The sequence below is a fragment of the Cyprinodon variegatus genome, unplaced genomic scaffold (genome assembly GCF_000732505.1).
Source record: "Cyprinodon variegatus isolate N-32 unplaced genomic scaffold, C_variegatus-1.0 Scaffold571, whole genome shotgun sequence".
In the NCBI taxonomy this organism is placed as follows: domain Eukaryota; kingdom Metazoa; phylum Chordata; class Actinopteri; order Cyprinodontiformes; family Cyprinodontidae; genus Cyprinodon; species Cyprinodon variegatus.
In genome coordinates this window covers 442,232-458,265 of record NW_015151024.1, presented here as the reverse complement: position 1 = coordinate 458,265, position 16,034 = coordinate 442,232, and the positions used below count along the sequence as shown (strand labels likewise).

Below are 16,034 nucleotides of genomic sequence, written 5' to 3'. Positions count from 1 at the left end.
GTACTTGTCAATACTTATTCCGTATAAATTCAAAAAATATCCACTGGACTTGGTTTTCAAGATTTGAAGACGTTTCGCCACCTCTCCAGGAAGCTTTCTCAATTCAAATGTCTGGATCCGCAGTGAGTTTGAGTCTTATATAGACAACGCCTTGTATCGCTTGGAAACGTGCAATGGTAACCGATGAATGGGTCGTTAGTTCATCGTTAGCCTGTAATATCTAAAAATATCTGTTAAAGTGTTTTTTATTTCAATCAATTCCTAAAACTTGAATAATCAGTAGAGGTTTAGGTTTGTTTGGGGTTTTTTACCGGTCCACAAACTTTTTTAGGTTCATTATTTCTGTTTATCGTTCAGTCGGAGTGTTCGCGCTGCAGCTGACTCCAGCGAGACGTATGACCGAATACTCATTAGGTGCCACGGCTACGAAAACCCTTCTGTGGTGGAATATCTGCTGCAGAAGGTGGGGATCAGTGACACCAACCCCCCATCGATGATGCGAGGATTGCAGTGGTGAGTGCGTTACCTCACTGAACCGTTTTCTCTTTCTCTTCTCTTTCTTTTATGTTTTGAAGACAGAAGAGTCTCTGTCATGTTTTAAAAAAGACAATGGACACTGTGAAAATGTGGCAGCCTTTGAAGCATCTTGTTAAAACTCTGAACTTCCTTGAGCAGGGGTTTCCTGATACTGACATAACACCAAATGTCTATTAGAAATAAATCCAAACCTTGTGTCAGAGAAGTATGCATCAGAGCCAGGAAAGGAGAAACTGGTTAAACAGCATTTTTTTCTCATTACTGGAACAGAAACATTTCTGCCCTTGTGCTCATCTTCCCATGAGCAGCATTCTTAAGTAAACTCTTGTAAAGTTTTAACTGTAACATATTCTATGGTCTTTACAGTAAGCTTTTCGAAGAGGACGATTTTGCTTCTGCAATCAGGAAAAAGCAGTCTGCGTCCTGGGCCTTGAAATGGTAACATCAATATGCTAAGTTTGAATTTCTGTTGATAATATGAATATAATCGCATCACTAGCCAGTTGATGCAAATGGGATTGTGCTTTGCCCTGGTCTTCAGTGTTCGGGCTGGTGTGGACCACTTCAAACATGGCCGCCATGTGGAGGCCATGAATGAATACAACAAAGCTCTGGAAATCGACACCAACAATGTGGAGGCGCTGGTGGCGCGAGGAGCTTTGTGAGTTTTCCTTTCATTTTTACAGTTTAGCTAATGTTCAATGATTGTGCCGCTCTTAAGATGTAAAGATTGTAAAACAGTTGTTACGTAATCCTCAGACTTGTTCCTCATTCCAATATGAAAAATGAGGAATGAGCATATTATTGCAGTCATGTTTAAAACACCTGCTTTTCAGGTATATGCATTTATAAGAGCAAAATCTAAAGAATGCCACTCATAGACATGGACAATTGCTGCTTTTTATGCACAAATGTACTTCTGATTAGCTGCTTTGAACCCGTCTGTACTGTCAAGGTTTTTATTTCTTGAACACTTCAGAACTGAACCTTTTTTTAAATATGCCCTGCTTTCTACACAAAATAAATTCTAGGAAGACTTGCAGGCTGAAATCTTTACTTATTAAGTTTTGTTTAATAGTTTTAGTGTAACACTGCTCCAATTCTTCCTTAAAATAGATTTTAAATCTTGATAATACGGTGGCCCAGAGGGGTCCAAAAGCCACGACACAACATGTGATTATGTTGTAACTTTTAAGTTTTTGTTGTGGCTTTTTGGATTTTGCTGACTCCTCTGGGCCTCCGTAGTTGAGACTTTTCCTGAATAATAAAAAAAGGTTGATAAAAAAGTTTTAATAAGCTGCATAATATTAAAAAAATCCCTGTACATGTCTCAATACTTTAGCAAAGATACTGATTGAACAAAATCTCAGAAGTTAATGCAGGGCTTCACTAACATGATTGTTTTTTTTGTTTTGTTTTTTTAATCTTTTCTGTTGTTTTTCTGTCTCTGTTTACTCCCAGGTATGCTAACAAAGGCAGCATCATGAAGGCTATTTCAGACTTTGAGTTGGCTCTGGAAAACTGTCCGGACCACCGGAATGCAAAGAAATACCTTTGCCAGACTCTAGTGGAGCGAGGAAAACAGTAAGTAAAGCTGCCTGTTGATAACCAGACCTGAGATAACATGAACAGGAAGGTATTTATCTATATTATAACTGAAGCTAAGGCATTTTAAATCGCTAATATATTTATCTTTATATTGGTTTGTTTCTCAGACCGTTAGAAAAATATTTTGATGGGGAATTTAACTTTTTTATTTTTTATTAGATTTTTTTTTTAATTAAAGGCAGACTTCAGCTGCTTGTATATGATATTTGAAGCCAGTTTTACTCTGAGCTCTATAACCACTCCTTTAAGGGAGGCTGGCATAGATTTTTTTTTATTTCTTTTTTTGTTTTTCCCATCACTGCAAGTTGTGTCTCATGAACCACAGCCATCTTGGCTTCATCTGTGACACGCATGAGAGGAAAGAACAGCTTTAATCTGCTTTGGTAATCTAAACCAGCAGAATTAAAAACATTGCGCACACATTATTTTAAGCTATTTTTTTTTACTGTGTTCTATCTCATTTTAAGCATAAAAACTATAAAAACAGACCTTAGACTTAGGGGTGATATTTGGCATGTGTGTTGCAATTTAAAACGTGTCACAATAGTTGGGTCACACTATTATCACGGTATTTGCAATATCACTATATATTGCAATATTTTACCCACCTATCAAAATGAAATGTATAGATAAAAAAGCAAGTGCTGTATATGTTCATTAGAAATTATGTTGATTGGGGTTTGAATCAGTTAACATCATCCTCACTGAATGCCACAGCTATAGAACTGGTGCTGTGGCGCACAGCAAAAGGGCTCCACGGCACTATCTGCCAGAGTGACAATGCAGAGGTAGCCCGTTTTTCCTCATTGTTTGATTTTTTTTTTTTTTCAACTGAAAGATGCATGTTATATTGGGCAGCCGAAATCACGATATCGCTACTTAAACTTCGCTACTTAAACTTCATTAAAAAGTTTGATTAGCCTGAAAATAATTAAATGAAATTAATTCTATCTTTTTACTGCTGTTTATACTGCTGTAAACTAAACCAGTTCTCTACCAGAACTGGTAATAAACTGGCGTTGCATTGGCCTGGTTTAAACACACAAACATTCATTGTTTAACCTGCTCATGTTATTCCTGTTTAAACTCATCTCCACATACCATCATCATTTTTTTTTTTTACTGCTGTTTAGTTGTTATAAAAGTGCAGCTTGTCAACAATGCCAGACTCAGATGAAACTCTGACCCCGCCCTCTGAGCTGCTGCTACAGCTGGTTTGTGTGCAGAGTTCTCTTTTGCTTTGTGACCCACTTCCGTACAGAGTTAAACCAATGTGAAAGCAAAGCTATTGGGTGTAGACATGTTAAGAAAATATCTTAACACTCCGGAATAGAAGCGTTCTGCCGCTGCTCTCATCTTGTTTTTTGTTCCAGATCATTTGTTTTTTGTTTGTGATATAAAAAAATGGGTCTTTTAATCTACAATCTGCCATAATTCCTATCCTTTTAGTTTTAAATTTCTAATTTATGTGAGAAGTCTCTAAGATGAGTTTCATGATGATTTATTTTTTTTGTCAGCCATATTGTAGAAATACTTTACCTGTTGTTTGTTTGTACTCATAACAGATTGTCCAAAGATCTGCTATCCAGTCTAATGATAGCGTACTGTTGGTATCGACCTAGATGCAGATATTGTTTTCACCTCAAGAAACAAGCAACAAAACAAACTATTTGCTTTATGGCAGCTTTTTTAATCCATGAGTATCACTAATAAATAACTTTTTACAGATGATGTTAAACTTGAAATTTGACTTTATTTAGTGAATAACTTTGTAATGTATCTTGTTCTATTTCCCCATAAGGAAAAAGATCACTGCAGAGTCTGTGACTGCTGGGAAATTGATTCATTTATGACATTAAAAGCATAATGGATGTTATTAAAAGCTTTTGTTTTGTGTGATTGTGTCTCTAATAGGCTTGAAGAGCAAGAGAAACTAGTCACAGCAGAAGGATTGTACAGGAGAGCTTTGTCTCTTGATGACTCAAATCCTGAGGCGAAAGAAGCCCTGCATAACATCAATGACACCATACAGGTGAGCGGGCCACAACACCTGAACTAAAACCTTGCAGGGAATGCCTAGAATGCTGCCTTTATATTAGTCTTAACTATTGAAGGAACAGTAGATCCAGGAGTGGTTAGTAAAGTTTATTGTCAATCATAGGAGAATGGTTTAAGAATATAAAACAGGGTAAAATCCTGGAACATTAACATCACACTAAGGCCAAAAAAACATGGTAAAATTTTTTTTAAAATGGGACCTTTTACCAACAGCACCAGAAGGGAGTTGGTTTATTTATCATACCAACTTTCATTCAGAGGCCGACGATTGATGTCATTTAAAAATGTAGTTCATAATTGTACAGTTTTATCTCATTTATTCCTTTTTCACCTTTCCAATTAAAAGCAAAGATTTGCTCTTTTAAATGCAAGCCATGTGTAGAATTAGTTATGTTTTAACCGCTGATTCATTAATCATGGTTTTTCTGGCGCACATCAATTTTTACTTTATGCCGTTGAATTTATGACCTGCTTATACAGACTTCAGTTATGGCAATTATCTTCTATTACATGAGCCGGTAGCTTGTCTTAGCTGTAAAGTTAAGTACCAAAAGGTTTAGCTGCATATTCAGTCCTAAAAAGCTGAAGAAGTATAAGTTTTACTTTCTTTTTAACATAATTTTTCAGTTTTCTGAAGGACATAATTCATATAATGCTGTATGTAGATGTATTTGACCGGTGTTATTTACCTGAATCTTTTCCCTGATTATTCTATTTTACCTTTCCACACATTAGTACCTTTATTTCTTGACAGACTTGCAGAATAAATGCTGTAGACAAATGTTTATTGAAGTTGAAAGAGCATGTGGTTATAAAAGTCTATCTGGTTAAAAGGCCAAAGAAAGAATTTTAACTGAAAATAGAACTGCTTTGATTTAATTTTAAAAGCAAGATCCCAGAATCTGAAGGTGAAACTATGCTTCAAAGAATTTATATTTAGTTTGGTATCACCACACAAGTCCAAAAGTAGTTGTTATTTTGTTTTTCATATCAAATAACATTTTAAGGGCTGGTTATACTCCAGCAGCAGTGTGTCGCAGTGAGCTTGTCGCAGATATTTTTGATTTAGCGTAGTCTAGGCTATGTTATTCCATGCCACAATGCAAGAGGGACAATCACGAACTAGCTGTGGGTCTAGATACGGCCGAGGCAGTGAGGAAGTGGAGAAAAGCAAGGGGCAAGTTTGTGCAAAAACAGAGGGACATGAGGGGGGAAAAAGAGCAGGGATACAGGTGGAAAAAGGGTCCTTGTGCACCTCGCTCTACTAGCTGGTCCATCTTCACGAGTCATTTTCCACAATGTTGGTCATATAACAACCCGGTATGGTACCAAACAGGAAATACGTATAGTGTAGAGCGGATGTCTGCGGTCACCTACAATTTTGGAGAGTTGCACCAAAGTGGCTGCGAAAGGGGTGTGGGTATATCTGCTTTAACTGCGACACACACACACAAACAACCTGGTTTCTGAATATAGATCAGCCTTTAGCCCTGATGGTAAAAGTTAATGAAATGGTTTCATACAATATTCCAAATACAAGAAGGATTCAATTTGGATCGCAGTGTTTGGAAACTACAAATGATCGTCCTAAAATTGTTGTTCAGGCAGTCCAGGGTTCATATTTTGAACTCAAATATTTATATTATAACATATACTTTTGTAGTGAAAAACAACTAAAAAAAATCTGTCTATAATTGGAATGATGAAACTGTGTAGGCTCACTGGTTGGTGCATCAACTAGCCCAACTTTTTCTAATTCATTAAAACAGTCGTTCATGTGGAAGATGAATAGTTAGGAATGGTTAGCCTTGCTGCTAACAAAATCTTTTAAGGTCAGAGCATTAAACATTTTCCTGACTCACCGGTTTGTAATACTGATGAGGTGTTTTGTATCTCTGTGTTTCTGCTCCACCTTCTACTCTGGCCTGTGACCTTCGGACTGCTACCACTCTCTGCCACCTGTCTTGTGGGGGGTGGGTTGGAAACACAAACTGCTCTGTGCAAACGACTCTTCCTCCTCTGGAAACCGGTGCGTTCCGTGTGAACATGCTGCCAAACATGGTAACGTTGAAACTTTTCAATCACAATGGTAAATACTGCGTGAATTTCCTGTGTTTTCTGCCTCTGCTCCTAAACCACCTGCCTTACTTCTGAACCACACCAACGTTTTATGGTAAATGTGTGACTTTTAATTTCTTCATCTGTCTGGAAAATATTGTTTTTCCTTTTGCACTCCAATAAACTTCCAAAATAATCCTTTTCATTGGCCCCCATGTGAATGGAATGGCGATATTTTGGGGTTCTGTGCTGTATATTTTGTCTTATGGTGTGAATGTTTGTGAATGTGCTTCTATGGGCTTTCGCCTGCATGCTGTTTTTATGCCTTGTCTGAAAAGAAATCGATTCGCTTGCGAGAAGAAGCTCTTGCTAAGGAACAGGTCAAAGCTACAAGCAGTCAGACCAGCGCCGATAAATTACGTAAGATCTTAAAAGAGGAAAAAAGGTATGTTGAAACGTGTCAAGGACGTAGCAGCATGTCATATAACATTTCTTAAAAAAAAAAAAATCAGCTGTTTTCACTGAAAGATTTTTAGTGGATGTCTTTCATTTTTAGGGCAAAGAAGAAACGTAAGCGATCAGCTTCTTCCTCTTCATCCTCTTCTTCCTCCAGTAGTTCTTCTTCTACTTCCTCATCCTCGTCCTCCTCCCGCAGGAGGTCAAAGAAGAAAAAGAAAAAGCGGAGGAAGTCTGGGCGAGGAAGCAAACACAATCGCAGGAAGAGTGAGGAGGGTAAGAGTGGGAAAGGCAGGACAGAGAAAGAGGAGGAGGAGTTGGAGTGGTATCCTGCACCTCCTAACACCTCCGCCACTTTTCTCAACCAAAAAGATGGCCTTGTGTTTGGAGGAGGAGATGAGGATGGGAGGGAAGGAGGCGACGGAAAGATTAGTGAGCTGTATTCTTTGGTAGCCGTTTCAGATGGGGAAGAGTCCAACTCCAGTCGCAAAGAAAGAAATAGAAGGGACAGAGCAGATAGTGGGTCAAGTAAGAGTAAAACCAGTAGAAGCCCTCAACAAAATAAGAGTGATAGGAGAACAGAAAGTAGGGATAGAAGCAGAGACAGATGGAAGGAGGATAACAGAGGAGGCAGGAGAGACAGTGACTCCAAAAGGAGAAGCAGCGTAGAGGAGAACCATACTAGAAGGTTATCCAGCTCCTCAACTGAGGTGGAATATTCCCGCAAATCTGGTTTTCAATTCGAATTCTCTGGAAGGAACAGAATGAGACACGACTCTTCCACTAGGAGCTCCTTGGACGGTGGTAGGTATGAGAATAAGGAAGAGACAGAAAGGGAGAAGGGCAATGGGAGGGGCAGCGCAGAGGAGGAGAAAATGTCAGAACCTAAACAGAGTAAACAAACAGAGAGAGCTGGAGATCAGAACAGCCGGGGAGATGAGGGGCCCAAGAAAAACCTGCCATCTAACCTGTTGGACATTTTCAACCAGATTGCTCAGTTTGAGAAAGAAAAAGGGGTCAAGCCAAAAAAATAACGCCAAATTAAAAGTCCACCACACCCCAATGAGAGATGAAAGGATATTTGTTCAGTTTAATCTTTCTGAAAGTCTAAGTGTTGCTTTCTAAATGTTATGTTATTTCTAAAATGATTTACTCTGAAAGGTCTTACCTGTTCTGATGAAAATTCAGGTATTCTGTCTGCCTTTGTTCATCAAAACGTCAGTATTGAACTGTGACATATTGACGTCTTCCGTTGTCATCCATTTGATTTCCAAATTTATTGGACAACCAATGAACATTAAAAAAAGGCTTTAAGTTTTAGCAAGATGGGCTGTAATGTTTTTTGTTTTTTACTAACAAGCTGCCTTTTGTTCTCCTGTGTGCCTGCCTGCAATTTATTTTAAAGATCTTTTCTCAAAACATCCTCGGTTAATGCTACAGTAGTTTTTTTTGTTTTTTTTTTGCCTTAATACAGATACTCAAGCTTTAATCGAAAACAGTCTCTCCTGTCATAAAATGATCTATTCTGAACCAATAAAGCATTTAACCTGTCAAACTTAAAATGTATTTTTTTTTTATTGATCTAATTTTTGTTTAGATTCTGCTTCATTACACTAAAGTCTACCACTAATTGAAGATTTCATGCAGGGAAATATGATGACCCATATGGTACATATGATATGGTACATATAATATACCCATGTGCTGCTTGGTTCTTAATAAAGCAGTTGTATTGCAAAAGTCAAAAATGTTGACAATATGCTTAAAAAAAGGTCATAAAAATGATGAAAAGTCAAGCAGTCTTGCCACTTGGTCTATTTTCTATTGCAAAATCCTCTTGGTGGACACAGTAATAAGTGTAAAAACAGCATAATTCAGATTTCAGAAATATGGAGTATAAAACAAAGGTGTAAAAAGTTGCATTTCATGCAAGTAGAATGACTATCCAAATAAGATAGTAACAGAAAATCTGTTAAGAAGCAGTGTGGCTTTCTGTGTCAGTCCTATCAACCTTTGTGAAACTCAGAAATGCAAACACATATGTTTATGACCTTTAATTTAGCTTAGCAAAAATGACATTTCAACAACCCTACATATCTTTTAAAAACCTGTCGCTCAAGCCTTAAATATGGCTTTCCAACATTTTATAGTGCCACTGTTCTCAATTTGATATTTTATATTTACCAATGTTCTTCTTTACTACAATTGCAAAAATGAATCAACTTTGCATGCCCCATGAAGCCAAAGATCCAGCTATTCATAAATGAACTAGTTCCAATCAAATATCACCCATGAAATGTATATTTGTTTTATCTTTTTTTTTAATCTTACCCTTCTAAATGTCAAGAGTTTCTGCTGAAGCTTTTCGCTGTGCTTTCATGAAGTGTAATGTTGTCATGTGACCTCTAGATGGTGATAGAATCTTCTATGAGGCTAACCTGTAAAAATGGAAAAAACAAAGTCTTATGTAGTACACCACACTGCAGCAACTCAAAATTAAAAGAAATCCTTGGAAGAAGATGGTCTGAGGAGGATAGGAGGGTCAGTACCAACTGCTAGACTCCAGAAAGTTGTTATATTACTGAAGTGTCCCAAGAAGCATCTTATTTTCTGCTGTCATGATCTGTAATCTTACTGTTTCAAAACATTTTGCTGGCTGAATTTCAAAAACTTTAAAGTTCCTATCGGTAATTTTTGCTCTTTAATCGAGTGGAAATAACATATTTACACAATCATCCTGACATGGCTTGGTGTTCCTGCAGGTTCTTAGACATAATGGGGGGGAAAACCTCCCGTATCAAAGGAATAATTTGGAAATCTATGATCTCTTACGGAGAGACTCAGAAAGACATGGAAGTAGCAGCTACAGTAAAAAAAATGCATTTAACAGGCATGGCCTGTATGCACTCAATACAAAACTCCACTTCTTAACAAACACCATGTGGAAGCATTTAAAGGTTTTCTAATCACCATGTTTGGAGGTCAAAGGGGATGTAACCCTACAGGTACCATAGCAACAGGGAGAATGGGTGGTGAATATTTTCTAATGATAAAAAAAACACGTAATGAGATATTATTGATAATGAAACGCTGTCATCTGCTGGGATGATGAGATTTAAACAGGGAAATATGTTACAAGACAATTATCTCTTGACAGTTAAAATAAAGAAAATGTTATCGCTGAAATGGCCCATTCTATCACCTTACTGAAATGGTTTGCTGATCAATGAAAATGACTTAGTTCAGAGGCTGCCCAAATAACCCTCAGGATTTAAAGACTTGTGTGTCAGTAGGACAAAATCCCACCTAAGCAACGCAGTTTATCTTAAAACTATCCTCAGCAACACGTTTTTTTTAAGGAGTATTGGGGACATATCAGCAAGGGTGTTCAATACCTTTTCACTGTTACATTCTAATTTATCACACATGAATTTATGGACGTCTACAGGTTGATATCTTTTCATGTGGGGATTGGATGGATTTTACCAGACATGTAGGGAGAATTATTTGACAAAGCTCCTTAATAGATGTATTTGTTCATAACCTATTCTCACACAGTTTATCTTGATCTAGTCATTTATGTCTATTTTTTTTTCAAATATGGTTTACAGCTAATAAAAAAATAAACAAATTTTGCCTCAGGGAAATGGCTCAAGATCAGTAATGGTGTTTTCAGTACTATACAAGTGTGTCACTCTGCTATCTACACTTCATGCTTTATGGGGGTTCCTTCTGAATGAATTACTGAATTGCTGCAGAATGGCATGAAGGCAGCGAGTTGTGACTATGCTGCGCTGTTAAGAATGTCTAGATTGCTTAATTTTGTTGGCAGTGTGAGCATGAACCAGAACCTAATGAAAACAAAATCAGCATAAAGCTTTTCAGCAGGCGAAAGCATAACATTCTTTAAAATGAGTACCCTTTACCACAAAGAGCTGCAATTTGTTTTTTTTTTGTTTTTGTGGGCTTTGTGTGCCACACTTTGGGATCTTGGTTTTCAAAACAAAATGTTTTTTTATCCAAAAAGAAGATTTTTGACCTCTGAGCATTAATCCACTTTATATCCCCATTGTCCCAGGTAAACCCAGCAGCTGCACTCTGTTTTTTTTGTAAATCCCACCTTGGATGAACTTTGTGAAAAGTCTTGTATTCCCTGTCTCTCTTTTCTTTTTTCCTTCTACATCCCTTTTTCTTTTCACTTCAACTTTCCATTAATATGGAAATTTGAGTGATTGAAAGCTGATAGGAACCGAAACCAGCTCAGGGTCGACCTATACTGATAACAATTAACCTAAATCTTTATTTTCCAAAGAAATCACTGAAGATTGAGCAGATTTTCATGAGGCCCTTGCTAATAAAGCTACGCACATATTTAAACATCAGTGCTATTTAAATGAATTAATGGTTCTATATCATGAGTAACCAATTTAAAATCAGTTATGTCTGAATAAAGAAAATGAACAACCAGTAAAGGTTTGGAGACTTTTTTTAATTATAATTTGTTACTTCAAACATCATTTAACACTGAAATAAAATGCAGGTGTTTATGCATCCATGTTGTAAATAAAATTTTTAAATATAGAATATAAAAAATATATAAAGTTTTTCCATTTTATTTTATGATTTTATAAAACATGAACTGACCTTTTTTTTCTTTCTTTTTTTTTATGGCTTAATGAGACCACTTGGCTTTAGGCTGCCCTGCAAGGCTTTAAACCTGGGTTTGAATGGAGACAAACACATATCAAGGTGCTCATTTTTAGCCTGGATCCATATTTATTTTTGATTCTGTTCATGGTGGAGAATCCTACTTCACAGCAGCAGGTTGAGTCAAACATACTATAAATGTGCAGGGTCATCTTTGAGCATTTCACTTTTCTTTCACTAGTTCACCGCACTTCTTCCAGCAGTCCACACTTTCTTTCACTTTTTCTCTTTGTCTTCTCCTTCTTTCCCATCGCCCGGCTTGCCACAGGTTTGCCTGCTGTGTCTAAAAGTAGCAGCAGCGACCCAGACTGACAGCAGCTCATTGGCTAATTTGTATCGTGCAGCTTGGTGCCGGACGCTCTGGATGGCTTTACCTTACCCACAGTAGAACATTTAGACACTGTTGTTAAACTACATGTATTAATTTATAAATGTTTTAAATCAGGTTGGGTCTGGATTAGCCAGCAGGTGGGTCCGGATCTGCACCCTGGTCCGCTAATCCGTTACCTCTGTTCTATGAGGGGCGTTCGATAAGTAATGCCCCTGACCCACCTCCAGATGTTTGATCCAGCTGAAATTTAGCAGGTGAGGTTATATAGATCTCTATAGATTAAGTAGCAAATTACAGCTCTGAACTATTTGTGGTTTCTGACTTATAGGTGTTTGAACTGAATAAAGTCTGAAATGGAGCCTGTTGAGTGTCGAGCAGTTATCCAGTTTTTTTTATTTGAAAGGCCTAACACCAAAGGAGACTTTTGACTAAATCAAAGTAACTTATGCTGATGATGCCTGTTATATGACCTTGCAAATTTCACAAGGTTATATTATGGGACATTATCACTATGAGTTACTTTCATTTGATCAATCTCCCATTGCGTACATCCTTTTAAATGCAAAAACACAGACTTGACTCAGTTTGAACACCTGTAAACCAGAAACCCCAATTAGTTCAGAGCTTTAATTTGCTATTTAACCTGTAGAGATTTAAATAATTTCACATGCAAAATTTCTGGTCGATCAAACATCTGGAAGTGGGTCGGGGGCATTACTTATTGAACGCTCCTCGTATAACATATGCATTAAATGGGTTCAGCAGCTGAGCATTTTCTTTAGTTACATAGACTGAATGACTGTAGAGATTAATTCTACTCCATAAAACATTAAAAGTATTTATCATAGTTTCATATACTAACTTTAAAAAATGTCAAAGTAGGATATTCCAAATAATGGTATCACTGCTGCCACCCTCTAGTTTCAAGGAGAACGGCTTATTCCATTGATTGTTAAATATATTGCGGTGGAAATAAAAATCACCTGATGCAGGGGCAACAGTGATGCCCAATAATTGATCCGCCCCTGATTCATAAATGGTGTTTGTGAACAAACACCATTTAGCAATGAAATATTGTGGCTTTACCTCCTCTGCCTGAGAGCACCCATATTTTCTCATCAGCTGTAACCATAATCCTTAACTTTGTTGGAATTGCTGCAATATATTGAGGTTCACTTTTAGATTTAAATAACTGTTAACAATTTTTCTTTTATATTTTTCAGTTTATTGAGATGCACCTCTTGAAGCAACTTTTAACCAAATGTATCTGACGTTGATTAATAAATTACAAAGATGTATGAAAGTATTTAAGATCGCCTACATAGCGACGATTAGCTTCCCTGTAGAAAGCAGTGGGACACAAGTTGTGATCATGTTGAAGCGACATTGCAGGAAACCTCTGGTCAAAGCATGAGGTGGAAATATTCAGCCGTTTGATGTTCAGCTACACAGAATCCTTCCAGAGAGAAATGCTGCTGCTTAGCAAAGGCACACAGGCTCAGGAAAATTTGTGGTAAAGGATTCATTTTCCAGCTGGGCATTGATCCTGACCATGGGATTATGCTGCAGTGTACGGTCCTGTTTGAAGTCCAATTAAGAACACGGACTGCCGAGATGTGTGCCGCTCCCTCCACACAGTCCAGGTCCAAACTTCAGTGGAAACTGGGAATCATCAAAGGGTTGCTTCAAGCGATTGTTAAAGGTCAACATATTGAAAGGAAAATAATAAAAAGGTGAAGACAAAGTTGTCAAACAGTTTTTTTTTTCTCATATTAGACTAAGAAAACTTGGGATAGTAAATTTTGACATTAAGTTTAATATCAATTTAATTGGTTTATGTTTTTTCTCCTTTTTTTCCCCTCAAAGTTTAAACAAAATATTTTTTTCAGATCTGTACCTAATGATAAATTCCAGGAAATGATTTTAAGCATTATTTTAACCTAAAATATAAAATGTTGGGTTGAAACCATGATGTGGGCAAGTGTCCTTATGGCTTATTGGAGGTTTAAGCTACTTGGTGTCACATATTTGATTTAATAACCGGACACACACATCAGTGGTTGTGTGACCAGTCATGCGTTGCCACAAGCAAAGTAGCTTACTTTAGGCTTAACTGCCACCCTGAAGCTCTCCTCCTCCATCATTACTGGTCGCATCATCAGTGGTGCTCTGCTGAAGCCACAAGTCCCACTCTATCTTGTTAGGGGCAGATTAAGCACTAATATACAGTCAAAGAAGCCTCTTTATTTAACACCACTCATACAGACTCCTGATCCGTTGCATCCTGTCTCCGAAGCCTGACATCTTAATCTATTTTTATAAAATATCTCCTGTAGTGCATGAATTTTAGAAAACAGATTTACTATTTGTGACACATGGCATGCACGCTAGTTTTTCAGTTTTCTTTTTTTTTTTTTTTACTTTTTGCGAAATTAGAGGTTAAATTATAAAATCCTGGTGCATAAAATAAATCAAATGTTTACTAAAAGGTCTCATGAGAAAAAACAACATTTTTTCCTTAGACTTGCCATTTTTTCTGTACTTTCATTCTCATGAATTTGGATTTATCATTTCCACTGCTAGACACAAGTGATTTAAGTATTATAATTTAAAGAGACAATCACTGAGACATTGAAGAAAAATAGAAAACAACGCAGATTTGCAGCACATTACATTGTGATATGCTTTTATTTTTGATAATATAACTAAACAAAATTACCCACAGGATTGTATTTAAAACATTTTCTGTTATTTTGATAAACCACAACTTGCAACAAATTAAAATCCAAAATTTCGCTGCTTTAAACATTTTTACATTTTATATTAATAAGGAACTTTACCCACAAAAGGTCATTAGAGAAGAAGCTGGTTGTCAGCAAATAGCCAGAGGATTTGATCAGATTTTACTAATGAAAGCTGAGTAGAAGGAAAATGTGAGCAAACAATGAAAAGGAGGGGCATGGGAGGATGAGAAGCAAAGAACCAAAACACAACACATATCAAGTTCATCAGCTAAACGGGTGCCATGTCATCAGCTGGTGTTAGCCCACAATTTAGTCTAAAGTCAGCACAGATGCCTAATGGAAAACTTTACAGCTTCATGCTCAACCATTATCTAATGAGAAATTCATGTGAAAAGAGTCCTGACCAACAGCTGTAAGCTGGATTCTTCTGGCATGATCTTAAACTGGCTGATCACAGTGTTATATGAGTTAATTTACAATACTTGTATTATTTATTTTTATTTGGTTAAAAATGATTAAAGAACAATTCATTTTTTTTTTTATATACCAAAATAATAAATGCAATGTAACAACTGCAGCTCTAGATGAGTTTTATTTAACTGGACTAGAGGGACAAAAAAGGCTCTTTAGATTGTTAAGGTCCAATTCTTTTTTAAGGTCTAGTTAAAGGAGCATTGTAACTGAATCAGACAGAAAAAACTTAGATAAATACTTCATATATATTTGATGCACATTGCGTGTGGATAATCTATATGATAATTTACAGTTTTCATTAAGGGAACTTTAAATATCAGTCTATGGGATTCTAGCTGTGCTGAAGAGATATTAGTTCAAGAAGGAATGATTGATCAAATCAGCTTTACTACTTTGAATTTTTTGGTTGAGTTTTACTATCACTGCCTTTTTTGTTGTTGTTTTTTTGGTCTTTATAAACATTTATTTTGTGAAGTTTGTGAAATATTCACACTTCTCGTTCAGCCATGCAGTTCTCCCGATGTCCACTGGAGGGCAGTGGAACACTGTGATCCTCTGTAGCTGATTCTATTAAGCCAATACACATTAAAGCAGGATCTACTTCTGAAAACAAAGTATATACTTTATACTTTATTGTTGACTATAGTCTCTCACTCAGGAAACAATAACAGACTTGATAAACATTTAAGTCTTCAAGATGTGATCTTTTTATTGTCTCATTCAGACTTGGGTTTCAAGAGCTTTTAAAATCACTGATGCTCAAATAGTTAGCCTAATGTTTTGGACTAACAAATACTGTCAACAGAAGAAAGAAATTGTGAATGTATCCATTGGTCTAATTTATGCATAGAAATTTTTAAAATCAATATTTAAATAAGTTTATTTACAGCTTTCATATAAAACTAAACAGTAGCAAAGGCAAAAGTAAAATGCATGAAATAGAATAAATCATAAGGCAATGCAGGTTTATATATATATATATAACATAATTCAGTAAAAAGATGATTAAAAGTGCTTTCCATGAATTGAACAATATAATAGAACCAAAATAAAAACAATAA

The 16,034-nt window shown here is 36.5% G+C and overlaps 1 protein-coding gene across 1 annotated transcript in view; it reads left to right on the top strand.

Moving 5' to 3' along the window:
• Nucleotides 1–8,015, top strand: part of ttc14 (tetratricopeptide repeat domain 14) — a 17,316-nt gene extending 9,301 nt beyond the window's left edge. Inside the window, exons 6-12 of the mRNA XM_015392045.1 lie at nucleotides 358–513; nucleotides 904–975; nucleotides 1,079–1,198; nucleotides 1,999–2,121; nucleotides 4,060–4,177; nucleotides 6,600–6,706; nucleotides 6,818–8,015. Of these exons, the coding sequence (XP_015247531.1) occupies nucleotides 358–513; nucleotides 904–975; nucleotides 1,079–1,198; nucleotides 1,999–2,121; nucleotides 4,060–4,177; nucleotides 6,600–6,706; nucleotides 6,818–7,751 (1,630 nt within the window). The 3' untranslated portion in view covers nucleotides 7,752–8,015. The remainder of the gene's footprint in view (nucleotides 1–357; nucleotides 514–903; nucleotides 976–1,078; nucleotides 1,199–1,998; nucleotides 2,122–4,059; nucleotides 4,178–6,599; nucleotides 6,707–6,817) is intronic.
• Nucleotides 8,016–16,034: the final 8,019 nt, after the last annotated feature.